Source organism: Cryptomeria japonica, chromosome 6 (assembly GCF_030272615.1).
Source record: "Cryptomeria japonica chromosome 6, Sugi_1.0, whole genome shotgun sequence".
Lineage (NCBI taxonomy): Eukaryota > Viridiplantae > Streptophyta > Pinopsida > Cupressales > Cupressaceae > Cryptomeria > Cryptomeria japonica.
In genome coordinates, this window is record NC_081410.1 from 411570024 (window position 1) to 411587562 (window position 17539).

The 17539-nt window shown below is 34.4% G+C and overlaps 3 protein-coding genes across 3 annotated transcripts; all 3 read left to right on the top strand.

Moving 5' to 3' along the window:
- The first annotated feature begins 1369 nt into the window (after nt 1–1369).
- On the top strand, nt 1370–3735 carry LOC131039313 (replication protein A 70 kDa DNA-binding subunit C-like). The gene is made up of 4 exons (XM_057972024.2): nt 1370–1426; nt 1832–2019; nt 2211–3249; nt 3412–3735. The coding sequence occupies exons 1-4, from the start codon at nt 1370–1372 to the stop codon at nt 3733–3735; spliced, it is 1608 nt and encodes a 535-aa protein (XP_057828007.2).
- Nucleotides 3736–7649: 3914 nt separating this feature from the next.
- LOC131039303 (uncharacterized) lies at nt 7650–8792 on the top strand. The gene has a single exon (XM_057972013.1). It carries the CDS (start codon nt 7650–7652, stop codon nt 8790–8792), a length of 1143 nt encoding a protein of 380 aa, XP_057827996.1.
- LOC131039292 (ATP-dependent DNA helicase RRM3-like) lies at nt 8793–9365 on the top strand. The gene has a single exon (XM_057972004.1). It carries the CDS (start codon nt 8793–8795, stop codon nt 9363–9365), a length of 573 nt encoding a protein of 190 aa, XP_057827987.1.
- Nucleotides 9366–17539: the final 8174 nt, after the last annotated feature.

A 17539-nucleotide genomic window follows, 5' to 3' on the forward strand; every position in this document is an offset into this window, starting at 1 on the left:
TCAAGTTTTCTACAAAAATAGCTTGATCAACATTTTCCATACATTGTAAGATGGAGACTAAAATTCTCAACAATAAATAGAAGGCAGCTTAGTGCAATTCAAGTTTTCTACAAAAAATTGCTTGATCAAAATTTTCCCTACATCAGATATTAGTGCTTGGAGAATAAAATCTTGCTTTCCTTTGTGTATATATACATATGTATAGAAAAATATGTACACTTTGCTGTGGATTCTTCTTACAACTTATTAGATATTAGTTCTTGGAGAATAAAATCTTGCTTTCCTTTGTGTATATATACATATGTATAGAAAAATATGTACACTTTGTTGTGGATTCTTCTTACGATTTATTAGCCTAAAGTTGCAATTCTTTATCTCCATAACAAACAACCTGAGAATTGGCTGCCCAAATGGAAAAATTTCCTATGTCTTGTGACCTCTTCAAGATTGCAATGTTCATTTTTGGCTTTCCCTCTTGCTTTCGACATACATGTTCAAGTCAAATAGTTTGAAGATTGTATTCCAACTATTGATTATCAAAGACCATTGCTGCATTCTTTTGGGTGCCTCAGTTTATCGTATTAGCATGATGTTTCTTCCAACATTTTTAATAAATAAATGCTATTCATAATTTTGCTGCATTCCTTGTTCTGCCTAGTAGGCATATACTTTTGGGAACTCCAACTGCATTTCAGCACTTGTTTCATTTTGGTTTTGTTATGGATTTGGTGCCCATGTCATTCAATTTGGGAGGATTGTTATTTTGTTAATTTGAATTGGGTATGTTGGTTGGACTGAAGCTTTGGTTTGGGATCTCTATGTTAGACACATAGCGAGAGGGTTCAAACTCATACACTTTAGTATTTCATACAATACAAATGAATGATTTAACAAACCATATATGCGTTCAGTCTTTTGAATCCTCCCCAGCTGCTTCATTGACAGACCATCTCCACGCTAAGGCAATACATATATATATATATATATATATATATATATATATATATATATATATATATATATATATATATATATGTTATATGTATGTGTGCATCTATATTGATATGTATGTATTTTCAAAGGTTTCCACATGTGCAATGTCTATATCCATTTTTTTACTTGTGGTTGTATATGTATGTACAAATGCTGTCTTCTACATGTATGCATTCGTGTGTGTTGCTGATCCAAATTGGTATAGCCAAAACTTCTATTGTGCTTTTTTTTTGGGTGTTGTCTTCTCTTGTCCTCAAGTGTGATATGAATTGTGCTTGTCATTAAAATATGATCGGTTATGTTTATTGTTGTGACATAGAATTTCTATTTCACCGTACAAAGCCCCATTCCTCATCTCTAGAGAATAGTTTCCACAATGTCATCCACGATAGCCTCTCCTGATGGCTCAGAACAGCCTTCTGCAGAAACTTTGGTGAGCTTATTCATTCATATGTCTTCTCATATTCAACTTAACTACAATCATTATATCTCTATTTGTTCTTTTCTTTTGCGAAGCATTGTCATCCGTCAATGTAAGTTCATATATCAACATATGTCACTGTTTCAAGTTTTTTTAAAAAAATCTGTTTATATATTTATATATATAAATAAATTGATAGAGGTGTTCTCATCATTGTCCTTGCACATTTGCATGAGTGAATACATCAATCTATAGTCTGTCCATGCACACAAAACAACAACTATAAAGAAATGCACACATAGATAGTAATACAAATTGGAAGCTCCAAAAAAAAAAAAGGTTGTTGTACCCATGCCTATGCATACGAATGTACATAACCTTGTGTATCTATTTGGTTTTCTTCTATTATCCTTGTAGGAAGTGCAACCACAACTACAATTGACCCCGCATGCAATCTTGTGCATCAACGCTGGGGATGATGTCCCCTCTCTAGTGCTTCAGCTTTTGTCTTTTGAAAAATTAACAGCCGAAGAAGATGACAGTGCCCGATATAGGGTTGTTTTGTCTGATGCCACGCACATGCAATTGGCGATCCTCCCGCCTAAGTACAGTGATTTGCTGCTTTCAGAGACATTAAAGATAGGCTCTATCCTATCACTGATAGCTTATGCTTGTAGAAATATTTGAAACTCAAGGTAGGGCCCTCTATATGTTCTGATGGTTTCTCCTTGGCTTTTGAAATCTCCCTTTGCACACTATCCAGATTATTCAACCTCTTGCTTTCTTCGTTTTACAGGACTATAGTAATATTCAGCCTTGCTGTCAAATTTACAAATTCTCCATTGCTTGGAAAACCTAGATATCTGTTTAAAGAGAAAGAACAACAAATGTTGGGTCGGGACACACCTGCCACAACCAAATGTTCCCTTAAATTTGGAATACACCTCCCACCTGTGCAGCGTGAATCTTCTATTAATATCAGCCCGATTAAAGCCTTGAACCCCTATCAAAATAATTGGACGATTAAGGGGCGCGTGACAAACAAGAGGAAGATGCATCAATATAGTACACCAAAGTCCACCGGCCAAGTGTTTAATTTTGACATGATAGATGATGAAGGCACTGAAATTAGAATAACTTGCTTTGGCGATGAAGTAGAGATGCATTATCATAGGGTTGAAGCAGGAACATATTATACTGTATCAAAAGGTTGCATTAAAGAAGCTAACACAAAATGGAACAAGCTTAACAGTCATCTTGAGATAACTTTGGACAACAATTCGGTATTGAAGCGTTGTGATGCTGTTGTTGATATCCAAAGAAATAATTCACGTTTCACACCGATTAATGAAATTACATACTGCACCAACAACATTTTAGTTGATGTTATTGGTATTGTAGTCGCTGTTGGAGAACCCTCATTAATTCGCAGAAAAGATGGCAGTGAAGTAACAAAGAGAATTGTCAAAATAAATGACATCTCAACTTTTACTATCGATGTTAACTTATGGGGAGCAACATGGCAAGGGGTGGGTGAAGATTTGAAGAACATGCATGCAACCCAAACAGCTGTTGTCCTTGCAGTCAGAAATGCCCGGGTTGGTTATTTCAATGGAAAGGTTATTAACACAACCACTGCAACAACTCTAGCTATAAACCCTTCTATCCCTGAAATAGAGACACTTATATCAAGAGGAAAGATTCTAGATGACCTTTTAATAGTGTCTTGTGTTGTTGGACAACTTAACTCACAATACAACAGGATGACAATCACAGCTGTTTTAGAATGTACAAGTGTTCTCTCTGAAACAATTGAAACTACTATCAGGGCTACTGTGAGAATCATTAAAACTAATTCTTTTTGCTATCCAGCCTACCCTTTGAAAATTAATGGCAAAGAGTGTAAAAAGAAATGTGTCCAGCAAAATGATAATGTATGGTTTTGTTCAAGATGCCAAACTCATGTGCCAGAATGCAATTACAAATACTTATTGTAGATGAAGCTCCTAGATCATACAGGCACTCTTTGGGCTACTGCCTTTGATGAGGTTGGCACAAATTTGCTGCAAATATCTGCCAAGGACCTTTACATGCTGCAGTACGATTTAACTACAAAGAGAACACCTCAGACTATTATCAAGGGTGTCCTTTTATCTAGCTTTGTTTTCACACTTTCTATTACAACAGACATGTACAATTCAGAGCCCAGGCTCAAAGCAACAATTACCAAAGTCACGAATATCAATTTCCAGGCTGAATGTACTCTTTTGCTTGCAGAGATTGCTCGGATGAGCACAGCTATAGTGTTCCCGACTAATTAGATAGTGATGGTTTTCATCGGCCTTTTAACCTTTATAGAATAGATAGCTTGTTAGTAGTTTTTGTTGGTAATCAAAAAATAGAACTAAATTATTAATGGTTGCGTATATCAGTGCTATCTAAACTCATGTTTTTTTGGGCTGTCCAAAACTTTTGGTTTTCGACATTGGTTTTGATCTAAAATTCTCCAATAGTTGCTTCTACTTAAAGTTGTTTATGTTTGCTAGAATTATTCATCTTACCTAGTCAAACCAATTGTTGTTTTGTTCTATAATGCTTCCATGCTTCTAAAATATATCGAATGCAGTTTTGCTTCTTTGCATCTTTTGTTTTATATCCTTTTGTACCTTTTAATGTTATGCTATTGTTGAACATCCATGTTTTCCAGATATTCTTGATTTGTATATCTATATTTATACTATGCTGTAAAAACATAATAAGAAAGAAACCATACAAAATGGACATTCGTGCAAATATTGAAACAAGAACCAATAACTTCAATCTATGTTGTTTTAACAAATTCCTTCACCTCCAAATCATAATTTCTAAATTATGCTACTCCACCGCACTACATCTGTCCAATTGAAATTATAATTTGCAATGTCAATGACTTGTATGATGTTGTTTATGTTTACTGTTATTAAATATTCAAAGCATTTAGTTGACCTGTCTCTTTTTTTTATTGTACTGTTTTCAATCCTTTTAGATATGTTCTAATGCTTGGTCCAACACACTTCTGCTTCTCATTATTCTTGAACTGTAAATTGAAATTACAATTTTGAGCGTGCTTGCCAATTGACATACAGTTAAAACTTAGATTCGCCACCCTTTTCCTCTTTTGAAAACAACAACTTTCATATACTTTCTTTGTATTCATTAGGTTTATGCAAATGTATGTTGCCTTATATGTTCTCTCAAGCATTTACTAGTATGCATAAACATTTACATCTCCATCTATGTATCACGATATACAAAGATACATATAAATTGCTATATACATTTACATATATTTCCATACACATACATGCATACATATGGTCCTGCACAGCTCCAAACTCGCATACATACAACCACATATGCACTTGTATACATGTACATGTAAAGGCAAACATTCACAACAGATATATATGCACATGCACGACCTTATATATCTTGAAAGTTGTGTATCTACATATATAAGTAAATCTGTGTGTAACATATTTTTTATGTGCATGCATGTATCAATGCATAAATGATTATATGCATGGGTTTGTGCTCCTGTGTAGAAATACATACACATGTATGTGTATATCATAGAAATTGCTATATACATTTAAAAAGATGCATACACACACATGCATACATATAGTTTTAGATAGCTACAAACTTCCATGCATGGAATACATATGCATACATATGGTCCTGTCCAGCTACAAACTCCCATTCATACAACCACATATGCACATACATGCATGTACATAGAAAGGAAGGTAGTCACGGTGGATATATATGCACATGCTCAACGTTCTATATCTTGAAAGTTGCATGCCTGCATATTGTAAGTAAACTTGTGACTATCCATATTCTTTTATGTGCATGCATGTATCAATACATGTATAGTTATATGTATAGGTATGTTCTTAAATTTTTTGCAAAAGTATTTAACACATACAATTCAAAGATTGCATCAAACACAAGTTTCAAACATTGTTTTTAATAGTTGTTTCTTGCACAGTCAGAATCTAATATGCTCTGTTCATTTAAATTGTCTAAAATATTAATGCAGACCACAACCAAAGAATGCAATCTTAGGAAAGCGAAAAAGAGAGAACGGAATTGTTGCTATTATGCAGAACATAGAGAAGAAATCTCTAAAAAGCGTCGCCTAGAGCGAATGAACCACAAAATGCTTTTGCATGTGCCTGCACCATGCAAAACCCCACAGATGATAGATTCAGATTCACTTATTTTGGATCAGAACCTTCCTTTATCATGTGACCCAACCAACATTGTTTCGCAACAAATACAAGAACCTTCCTTGAATAGTAGCAAACTACAACAAAAACATGCAGCACGAAACATGCAACCTCTATACCATCAGGCAATATTGCAGACTACAACAACACATCAATGCACAACAAATTGTTTCTCTTCTATAGAGTACATTCAAACATTGCAATCATTCCGCCATCGCATTGATTCATTGTCCATGCTTCAAACATGTAGTATTTGTAAGGAAATATATATTGGAATGGTAATACGCAAGAACCAACAACATATTGTCTGTTCCAGATGCTTTTCTGAAAGTGGTGTTCATCGTTTCTCTTTGGCAAATAACTTGGACCCAAGCGAGCAACCCAGTGTGTTAAAAAAACTTATCCAAGTAGAGGAGATGCTTATAGCTAGGGTTGCTCCTGTTTTGCAAGTCAGACATGCAAGAGGTGGCCAATACAAATACACTGGTCACACTATAAGTTTTCCCCAAGATATTTCAGAAATTGCAAAGCTTTTGCCACGAAAACCAAAAGACCTTGAAGTTCTTATTGTCCATCGAAGTAATATACAAGGCAAAAAATATGATTGTTATGTAAATAAATTCCATGTTATGGATGCATTGAGCTATAAAATTCAACATGACCAGTACTATAATGATGTTGTCATAGACTTTGATGCTGTCAACTTGCTTCCTGATACTACAACAGATATATCAAATATGCTACACTCTTTAGAAGAAGATACTGATGTGACAGCTATTCCACCAACTGAAGACCTTCTTGACGATTGCAATGAATATGATGCAGAAAGTTCATCATCTTTTATTCCAAAACTGCCTGCTCCAACCCGTGAAATAGATACAATTAAGAGAACCTTGCAGTTAGATGCTGATACTGATAATAATATCCCTTGGCCTGAAATAAACTTGCCTCCGATAAATGAATATAATACGATAGGCTTGTTAAGCATGGCATTCCCAATGCTTTTCCCATCTGGAGTTGCACTTCCACTTTAGCCACATATCAAACATGTTCATTTACATGAATATGCTCTCCACTTAATGAGATATGCTGATCAAAGATTTGGACAGCATGTCAGATTTCGATATTATATTTACAATCTAATTATGAGACATCGTGCACAACAATCTGTAGCTATCTTCATTAGAACTAATTTGGGAGAGCTTGTCCCACCCACTATGCAAGCACTGCATGAACGCTTGCAAAAGACTCCTGATGATCAGTTGCCAAATCAATTGTTGTGATTTGGTGCAACACTTCGAGGCACTCGTGCATATTGGAGTAAATCTAGAAAAGAGCTTACTGCAATGATCTTCCAATTGGGGACCCCAACATTGTTCTTTACATTGAGCTCAGCTGATACTAAATGGCCTAATTTGCATAGGCTTTTCTCTGGAAATGATGGCCAAAACACACAGTTTACAAGAAAACAACTTATAGACCATGTGATCTGCAATCCACATATAACAACATTGTACCTTCACAATAGATTTACAATATTTCGTGAAGAAGTTATTCAAAAGTTGTTCCAAGCAAAAGATCATTGGTATAGGTATGAATGGCAGCATTGTGGCTCAGGACATATTCATGGCTTCTTATGGCTCCCTGGAGCGCCAAATATGGAAACCATTGATTGGACAGATGATAATGAGGTCCAAATGGCAAAATTTTTCTTCGACAAATATGTTTCTGCTTGGAATCCTCGCAGTGCAGCAGACCGCATGAATGCAATGCACTACACTGCATTGGATGATCCATGTCTAGCTGATACAAAAAAAATATTCTCCATAGACCCTGCATTGGTTTATGACGCATTACTTAATACTTTACAGAGGCACACAAAATGCACATAACATACATGCCTTAAGAAAAAAGGTCCCACACTTGAATGCCGTTACAAAGCTCCATGGGTTCTATAAGAGATGTCTACGTTGACAGTTGACAATGACAACAACCCATGCTATAAACCTGCAAGGAATGATGATCGTTTGAATATTCATAATCCTTGGATGCTTTCACTATGGAGAGCTAATATTGATTGTCAACCAGTCACTTCAAAAAAAGCTGTCCTCCAATACATTTCAAAGTATGCTTCCAAATCAGAAAACAAATCGCAATCCTATATTGAAATGCTGAAAACGATAGTGAATACAACTAAATCTAAAGATAGCATCTTACTAACATATCAAAAATTTATGATGGGCATAGTAGCAGATCGTGATATCAGTGCACAAGAAACTTGCCATATGTTACAGAAATTGCCTCTTGTAAGTTGTAGCCGACAGTTTGTCTCTCTAAATGTTGGCAGAAAAATACTGCACTGTGTTATAAAATCGAATAATGGAACTGACCTTTCCACAACTTATATCCATGCTTATATGCAGCACCCTTTTGAATTAAGTGCAACAAGTATGTTACAATCAGCACAAGGGTTCTCATATAATTCTCAACGCAAAAAAATAAAATGGCAAATCAGGGATAAAAAAGCAATTGTGACTATATATCCTCAGTTTAGAGAACCTCCAGATGAAGATACCAATGAGTTTGAGGTTTTCTGTTGGTCTGAACTGCTACTGTACAAACCGTTTCGTGACATCCCAACTGAGATAGGAACTTCAAAAGAACAAATTATAACAAATTGGAAAAACTTTAAAAAGACTAATTACAACCGTCTTCACAGCCAACAAATTATAGATGATTGCAGCCCTCCAAATGAAGATGTCAGTGACAATAATGGTTCTCAAAATGAAGATGATACAAATCTATACGAGTGGGAATTACTGTCACGAATGGGAGCTACAAATAACTTTGCCCAGAATGATCTACAAATGCTAGGCTGTCGTGATTACGATATTAACTACTTGTGGGGTGCAACTGTTATGGAGGATCAATTAGATTTTACTGCTCTTCAATTCATAGCTGCAACCAAGCTACAATTCCAACATGCTAGCATGCAAATCTCAACTCAGGACACACAAAAAATTCAGCTATCGCCTAAACAAAAAGTTGCACTTGACATTGTTCTACAACATCATAATAAACAATCTGCAACAGCACCTCTATGAATGATTGTTCAAGGCACTGCAGGCACTGGTAAATCATTTTTAATAGACTGCATTAGGAAACAATTGAACATATCTACAGCTATGAAGCAAAACCCATTGCTTGTTTTGGCACCAACAGGTGTTGCTACTTTTAATATACAAGTGACAACAATCCATGCAGGGTTACGCATACCTATAAGAGAAATGCATCCTTTGACAGGGCAGCCATTAATGACATTACAAGAACAGTTGAAACATATTAAATATATCCTGATAGATGAAATGAGCTTTTTAGGCCTAAAATTACTACTAAAGATAGATAGTCGTTTGCACCAAGCATTCCCTGACAGTCAACATGAAAGCTTTGGTGGGGTGTCCATAATTCTTGTAGGTGATCTTGCTCAGCTCCCCCCTATAATGGATAAACCTATATATGCATCTCACTCTACAGCCCTCAGTTTATGGCACTCTTTTACTACTGTCGTAACATTGGACACTATTTTCCGGCAACAAGGTGCATCTATAAGACAGCAACAATTCAGAACAATCCTTCACAACATAAGAAATGCTCAAGCACTGCAACATGATTGGTAGTTTCTGATGTGCCAGACAAATACAACATTAACTATTCAACAAAAGAAGGATTTCAACTCATCAATCCATTTATTTGCAACAAATGAATCTCCACGGTTGCATAACGGGAAAATGCTCAAAGAATTAAATTTGCCTGTCGCTCTAAGTTTAGCTAAAGTTGGTAAGCAAACAAATACTAAATATGACAACAATGAACAACTTCTATTAAAGTATTGCTTTCTATAAATTAGCAAGTGATGTTAATAGCTAACTTATGGATTGAAGTTGGCCTTGTCAATGGAGCTATTGGTCTCATCAAAAAAATTGTATATGAAAACAATACAAAACCACCAGACTTGCCAAAATATGTGGTCGTGCAATTCAAGAATTATAATGGACCCCCATGGGATATAGCACATCCAAAAGACATACCCATTTTGCCAATAACATGAGGCAGGTGTATGCAAGTACCTTTGACAATGTCCTGGGCCGTCACTATTCACAAATCTCAAGGACTTACATTAGACAAAGCTACAATAGACATAGGTAATACTGAAAAGAAAGGACTCACATTCATAGCCATTTCAAGAGTTAAGACAATTGATGGGATACGGATCGAACCACCATTCTCTTTTGAAAGGTATTCCAAACTGCAAAATAATGCTTATACAACCATTAGAAAGAAAGAGGAAACTCGTTTGCAGTTGCTCTCTACACAAACAAATATCTATTCAACTTAAAATCCTCTGGTCCAGAACCATCTTTGTTACATTCCTCTACTTTCAACAAGGTAATTACAGTTTTACATGGTCTTATCTCTTCAAAACATGTGCATTCTTAATCATCCCTGGTACTAATTCTTTTGACCTCACTGTTCATTTTAGATTGCATTCATTCTAAGACATCCTCCATGCTGCATTGAGCACTACACACAAGTGTTCGTATCTATATAGGCTACAATGATTGTCTAAAGCTATATCAGGTATAACACAACTACAACACATTGCCTATTCACATCACTCACTGCTCCAACATAAACAACTATCTCAGGTATGATATGTAACTTTTATTGCTTCAAATATACTTTATTAACAAATTTTTATGCTCCAACATTACTTTATGTCACTTTTATCTAACTTGCCTCTTTGTAAGACAGTTACAATACATTGCCTGTCCACTTCACTCGTTGTCAATCAACCGTTCAATGCAGTTTTCTCTTGCACAATGCAGGTATGCATACCTATCAAACATACAAAGTTTACATGTGATTCTTTTTATGTGGCCATGTAATTCTTTGAAGACATATTCAATGTTCACTTCAACATTTCTTTTCAGTTTCTCTATATACATTAATACGTAGTACAAAAAATACAGAGAAATATGCAAAAAAAAAACTACAAACCCTTTCCAATGGCTTTTGACAACATCAATTATTCACTGCTCGAGCATATACAACTATCACAGGTATAATATTTTACTTTTATTCCTTCAAATATACTTTGTTCATGATTTTCTATGCTCCAAAACTACTTTGACCCTGTTATTTGTCATTTGTTTTGAGGTTAGTGAAACATATGTTTTTTAAATGTACCCTTGGTACATATTAAATCATAGATGACCAATTTCATGTTCTCGTTCTCACTTTTGAACTTATCATTAGTTGTAGCTGAAATGTGTTGTCAATATAAATTATACAAAGTTATACACAAAAAAATCAGTAATATGCTTATTTTGTTCTTTTTGTCTGCAAAACATGTCTTGCTCAACCCTCAATTTACTTTGTAACTCTTTTGACACTAAAATGAATATATTTCTAATCAATTTTAAACTTATACTAATCAAACATTTGTGATACAATCTAATTTGAAACATCGTCGTGGTTGTGCTGCTGCTCCAACATTATATATCTATGCAAACTTTAAGAGCTTTTATTAATGCCATTGTTAGAGGATCTGTGTATTATACCTGTGATAAGTTTTGTTACAAAAGTGTTTGTTACACTCAAAACTCACTGCTCCAAAATAAACAACTATCTCAGGTATAATATTTACTTTTATTTCCTCAAATATACTCTGTTGACAAATTTTTATACTCTAACATTACTTTATCTCAGTTTTATCTAACTTGCCTCTTTGTACGCCAGCTACAATACATTGCCTCTCCACTGCACTCATTGTCAATCAACCATTCAATGCACTTTTCTGTTACAAAATGCAAGTATACATACCTATCAAACATACAAAATTTGCATTCTCTTCATTTTATGCGACCATGTAATTCTTTCAAGGCATATTCAATACTCACTAGAAAATTTCTTTTCAGTTTTTCTATCTGCATTAATTAATAATCATAGTTCTATTTGCCACACCACTTACAGTTGTTTTAGCACATGAGTTGTATATATGTTAAATTTGAGATACTGAACATATATCTTCTTTTTCTTGCAGAGATAGCTATTAACAGAAAACAACATACCCATGGTTCCATTCAGTACCAATTACACGCAAACAGTTTCAAGTCATTTCCAAATTCATACTTCATATGTTCTTTGCAACTTTACAAAATTAATCCTTCTAATGCCCCCCTCCTTCAATGCAGGCAAAATCTTTTGACCAACCAAACTAAATGAGTTTTTCTATTTCACCAATATCCTTTCATTTTGTTCCACATATTTTAGGTCGTATTTGTTTTACTTTCTTAAAATATTTTAAAATTGCTCATTATAGTTATTTACCACTTTTAGCATTCTTTATTCTACTGTTTTATCTCCCCATTACAAATAGATTTAATTTTTGTTTTCCTTCAAACTTTCCTTAATTCTGCACTGTTCCTATTTCGCCCTCTACACTTTATTTTATCCCTTCCATTGACATTGTTTAGTTCTTCATCAAATTCAAAAAGCATTACATGGCGACATACACTTTTAAAAGTCTCCTATTCTCCAGGCCTCTACACCTATAAGTATAAAACTATCTCAGGTATAACACACTTGCAACACATTACCATCCACTTCACTCACTAACTACTTTGTCTTGCTTTAATCTCAGTTACCTCGTTATAAGATAGCTGCAACCTATTGCCTGTCCACTTCAATCGCTATCAATCAACCGTTCAATGTAGTTTCTTCCAGCACAATGCAGGTATTCATACGTATCGAACATTCACAGTTTAGACATATAATTAAATTTTACTGTGAATTCCTTATTATATGTCTTTTACTTAATTTACTTGGATTCTTATTCTATCCATTTCATTTTATAATATTCTATTTTTAAATATATTAGCTTGCATCTTCAGCACTAACATCTATATCCACTTTTTTTGTATGCCCTATATGTTGCTATACCAAAAATCTCACAGACAGGATTGCTAATATATTCCATTGGTTACCTTGCACTTTCAAGCCTCAGCTCTCATGCATTGTAAGTTTTCCTTGCACCTTCTTTCCTCTTGCATCATTATTTCTCTTGTCTCGTTATGATACTATACTCCTCTTCTCATTGATTATCGATTGCCTACATTCTCATCCTTGTACAGTTTGTTTTTCTGTCATTGAAATACACAAAATAGGTGCTTTCCATTTCACACGGCTCCAAACTTCACTAGCCACCTCCGTCAACATAATACTTTTACAATAAACACTCTTATTTTCAACTCTATTGCTCACACCTTTTTAATTATCATTACATTTCAAAACACTTTGTCTGCAACATGTACTTCATCCATCTATATCACAAACCTATGACTGTGTTGTCCTTACAAAATTTGCAGGCAACAAAAAAACAACTTCAAGATGTTTTGAAACTTCACTGCATTCCAGATTTATCACACTAATTATGTCAGTTACAAATTTCAATTAAATATTTTACATTGCTCTCATTTTCTCTCTTGTTATCTTTCCCATTTCACTCAAACAATTAATTGCTTTCCAATTCCTTTCCTCCATTTTAAATGCTAGCATTAATTTATTTTCGCTTCTCACTGCAGGAACAATTGTCCTTGGCAGATTTTCTTAATGCACCCTCCACGATAATTCTTTCCTGCATTCCATTCTTCCTGCGCATTTTCTAAGGTCCCTCTTTTCTATTTTTTGCTATTTTTCCACCACCTAATCTCTACAATTAGCATTTCTTACAGCTCCATGTTTTTCACACCTTTTCATATAAAATACTCTTCTCTACAGGATTGCATGTCATACACACTACAATAATTACAAATTGCCTCTTAGAATTCTATGAAGGTTGATGTACTTGACAAGGATGACATTCCTCGCCATGATGTGCAAAATGCATGTTGTCTTTTGCCCTTTCTTGTCAGATATTACTTGTTACTCCAATTTTCGCATGTCAAATGTTTTTTGTATTTATTAATTTTTTTTATAGATTATAGTATTATAGTATCGAGTAGAAGTAACACTTGAAAGATTTCTATGTTACAAGTTTTAAAACTCCTTCTACAGTGCAGTTTTAATCTGTATTTATTCTACTTTGGCAGGTCATCTGTTCACTTTCTAGTTCTGAACAAGAGGTGAGAAAAAAATTTAACTCTTCATTCATTTTAATTTTTGTGCTCACTTCTATTGATCCATGTATTATGGGTTATACACAATTCTGCAATTTTGATGGGTGTACGTTCAACAAATAACAGTTTTCACAAAGACCTCTAGACATTTCAACAAATAAATAATTTCACTTGAGAGAAAGTTTTATTTCATGATCTCAGACCTTTTTTTTTTGGGGGGGGGGAAAACACAACACAACTCAAAAGCATACCTATAACTATGCATTAAGGTGATAAAAACATCAAAGTGCTCTTCTATAAATAAACACTGCTAAGATTTGAACCTTTAACATTTGGAGTAAGAGCGAAACACCTTGGCTGTTTGGTCAAAGGCTCTACCCTGTGAACAGAAACTAGCTCTAAGGTAAAATCTAACCATAAAAAGCATTTGTCTCACGAAGATGCCACAGATCCAATAGATTTGAAGATCACTGTATGTAAACTAAACACCCCTACCACCTCACAAAGGCCATTGCTCAAAAAGATGCCATGCATGATGCATATAGATTTAGACAATGGGCATCAATCATTATCTGAAATTAAAGAAGACCAAAATACCACACCAAAATTATTAAATTCTAGTGAAATTTATTACTACAACGACTTGCTTTTGCCATTGGCGGAGCTTCAAACCCTCAATCCTGAACTCTGTCAAGGTTGTTGCAGTTGAAATACATTTGTCAGAGATTTATTTTGGCCCAAATGGGTTTTAAGATCAAATCTCAAATTTAAAAATAACTAACCAGTGTTTTGGCAATATCTGTTTAAAAATTCTGCCTCCAAACTTTCTGTCCAAGTTGCAACTCGTTCTTTTGAATGGCATGCAATCACCAAAATGGGATAAAAAACACAAACACAAAATACAAAACAAAACATGTTGATCACAAAATCTTGTAAAATAAACCACAAAGAAAAAGCCCATGACTCTGACACCATGTTGGAAATTGTAATACTTTGGTGATTTATGCATGCATTTGAATGTATTTATGCAAACAAATCCACCATGTGTTTATTTTCATAAGGTGAAACAAATTAATAGACATGTTAAGCATGCAAGCATTATATGAATTTTTACCATAGTATAGTAGTTTGTGTTAACTTCTAAATTTACCACATTTTGAAATATGTAGGCTTTAAAACTGAGCAAGGGTTGTAATTGAAACAAAATTGATTGTGTTAGTTTCATGTTGTTGCTCATCAAGAAGTAAGTTGTTCTAATTTTGGTTTAAACCTTCCATATTTGGTTGACCATAACTTTTTCTATTGCTAACAAATATAGTTGGTTGCTTTCCTTGCACTGCAGCTTACTTGGACATAAGCCATTACATATCTTACGGCTTTCAGCAGCTCTCTAAATATTTGATTCTTTAAGAAATGTTTTTTAGCATGTAAGAACAGGTTGTTCTGATACATGAAGGTGTTGATAATCATCTGGTCATTAACATTCAATTTGTTTTAGAGGAGTTGTTTAAATCTGGACTCAACCAACGACTGTTTAGAATTATTAAGGTTGTGACACTCACTTTTTTTTAGTTCTGTTTCTCTTCCATTCTTTCCACATTTAATTCATCTATATCACTAACTTCACTTGGTATGGCCTTTAACTTGGTATAGTCTTTTAACTGTATATATGAACGTATGGTCTTCATCTTGATATGGTCTTTTAACTACAAAAAGAGACCATCAACTTCACACAAGTCACTGTTATGCTTTGCTGAACTGCACTATGTTTAACAGCTGCACCCAATGAATGGCCATAATATGTAAAAGAAAGGCATATAAAGCTTTCTCTTTTAAATCTTGTTTCCTTTTCAAGCTGCAAATTTTAATACAAGTTTACCTATGTTCTTAAGATTGATGTGCTCAATTTCATAGATTGTTGAAGCTTTTTCTATTTGGGTGAGGATGTTGTATAATTTATGAAATTTTAGCTCGTGCAAAAAAACTTCCCCAATGTTGTTCAATTTTAGTTGTGCTCTCAATTTATTGGGTTCAATTTGAGCAATAATTAACCATTAAGTTATAAATCTTATTAAATTTAAAAAATTTGGTGCTTTCTCCTCACCGTTTCTCAAATTTCTCATTAAATTTTTATTATTTTGTATACATTCTTATTAATTGTTCTACAATGCATTTTCAAGCAATTTTAGTCAAACACGGATAAAATAAATTTAACAAATTGATCTTTCCAAATGCTTCTTAAATATTGACAGCTAAATTTGATTAACCGTAGTGTGAAAATTTCTACGGATGTTTCTGCTTCAAGTCTGATTCATTTACCACTTTCCAGTCCTCCAATTTTAAAGTTCTGATATTCTTCTCTTTCGTGTTGTTTATTGACAAATATTGCTGGTTTTTGTCCTTTCTTGTTGTTTTCAGTAAATAGCTATCCAATCGAAATTTTCATTCAATTGGCAAAAGTCGTTTATTTTTGTATGATGTAATGTTTCAGAGCTGTTTGGCTCTTTCAATTTCTGCTCTTCCAATGGTTTTGCTCAGCAAGGATGCTTTCAATTACATTCTAATTATTTTTAGCTGGCCAATTTAGCAAACCATTGCCTATCGGCTTCCCGTTGTGCGCACAATAGTGTGCAACTGCTAGTAAATTAATATTGAGTTATTAGTCCCTTCCTTTTATAAGGTAGAGACTCATGTTTTCGATCACAACTATTTTTGCAATTAGTTTGCCGTTGGAAACCGTGCCAAGGAAAATAAAAATAGATTTACTATAGTTTGTAGTGATTGTATCTTTAAAATTTATTTAATTTTTTTTTTCTGATTGGAGGCTGTAATTTTGCCCGTAGTTTTAATATTTTTGAATTTGAAATTAAGCAAATTTTGTTTTGGGCCAATCATTTTCAAGGGATGGGATGCATTATTTTTATATTTTCCAATGTTCATGATAATCTGCTGCAAATTTCACGCCGATTTTTCTCGCTGCGCCTGGAAACATCTAAGATGTACGGAATCGAACATGAGAGCTCTTCTCGAGACTCATCACCCTCAAGGTTGTCTTTGACATCTGAATCTTTCCTCTGTTCTTTCATGTACGTCCATACCCTGTTCTCAAGCTCCCATTGTGGCACAGGCAGAGAGGATGCTGGCAAAGGTTGTGGAATTTGGTTTTACACCTACCAATATCAAACCCATTTTGTGCATTTCCATCAATCATGGCATTCCTAAAAATTAGGTTTCTTCGAGGTATTTTGTCAGAGTTCGTCTGCCTTATCAATTCTTCCATATTTTGTGCACATGTATATCAGAGCACCTGCAACTACAACACTGATAAATTTCTTCTATCCTTTACGCTTTCATGAATTTTCATGCCCCGTTCCAAAGGAAAGGGTGAACGCTGGCAAAGGTAGTGTAAGTTCGCTTTATACCTGCCGATTGCATTTGCTTGAGATTCTATAAAGCTTTTTCAGAAAATCCATTATGTGCATATCCTGCAATCATTGCAATCCATGAGAACAGATCTCTTTGAGGCATTTTGATACAAGTTAATGCAGCTGCATCTGCATCTACACTACCTCCTACACTTCAGCGAAACCTAGACTTGTTACCAGATGCACCGACTTTTGAACCAAGTAATTATGGTCAACGAAATTGGATTGGTTCATAGAATGTTGCAACAA

Excerpts from the sequence above, each read along its gene's own strand:
- LOC131039292 (XM_057972004.1), top strand. The coding sequence starts at position 8,793 with ATGATTGTTCAAGGCACTGCAGGCACTGGTAAATCATTTTTAATAGAC.
- LOC131039303 (XM_057972013.1), top strand. The coding sequence starts at position 7,650 with ATGTCTACGTTGACAGTTGACAATGACAACAACCCATGCTATAAACCT.
- LOC131039313 (XM_057972024.2), top strand. The coding sequence starts at position 1,370 with ATGTCATCCACGATAGCCTCTCCTGATGGCTCAGAACAGCCTTCTGCA. Across the intron at positions 2,020-2,210 it reads TTGGCGATCCTCCCGCCTAA|GACTATAGTAATATTCAGCC; the intron begins GTACAGTGATTT and ends TTCGTTTTACAG. Across the intron at positions 3,250-3,411 it reads AAACTACTATCAGGGCTACT|ATGAAGCTCCTAGATCATAC; the intron begins GTGAGAATCATT and ends TACTTATTGTAG.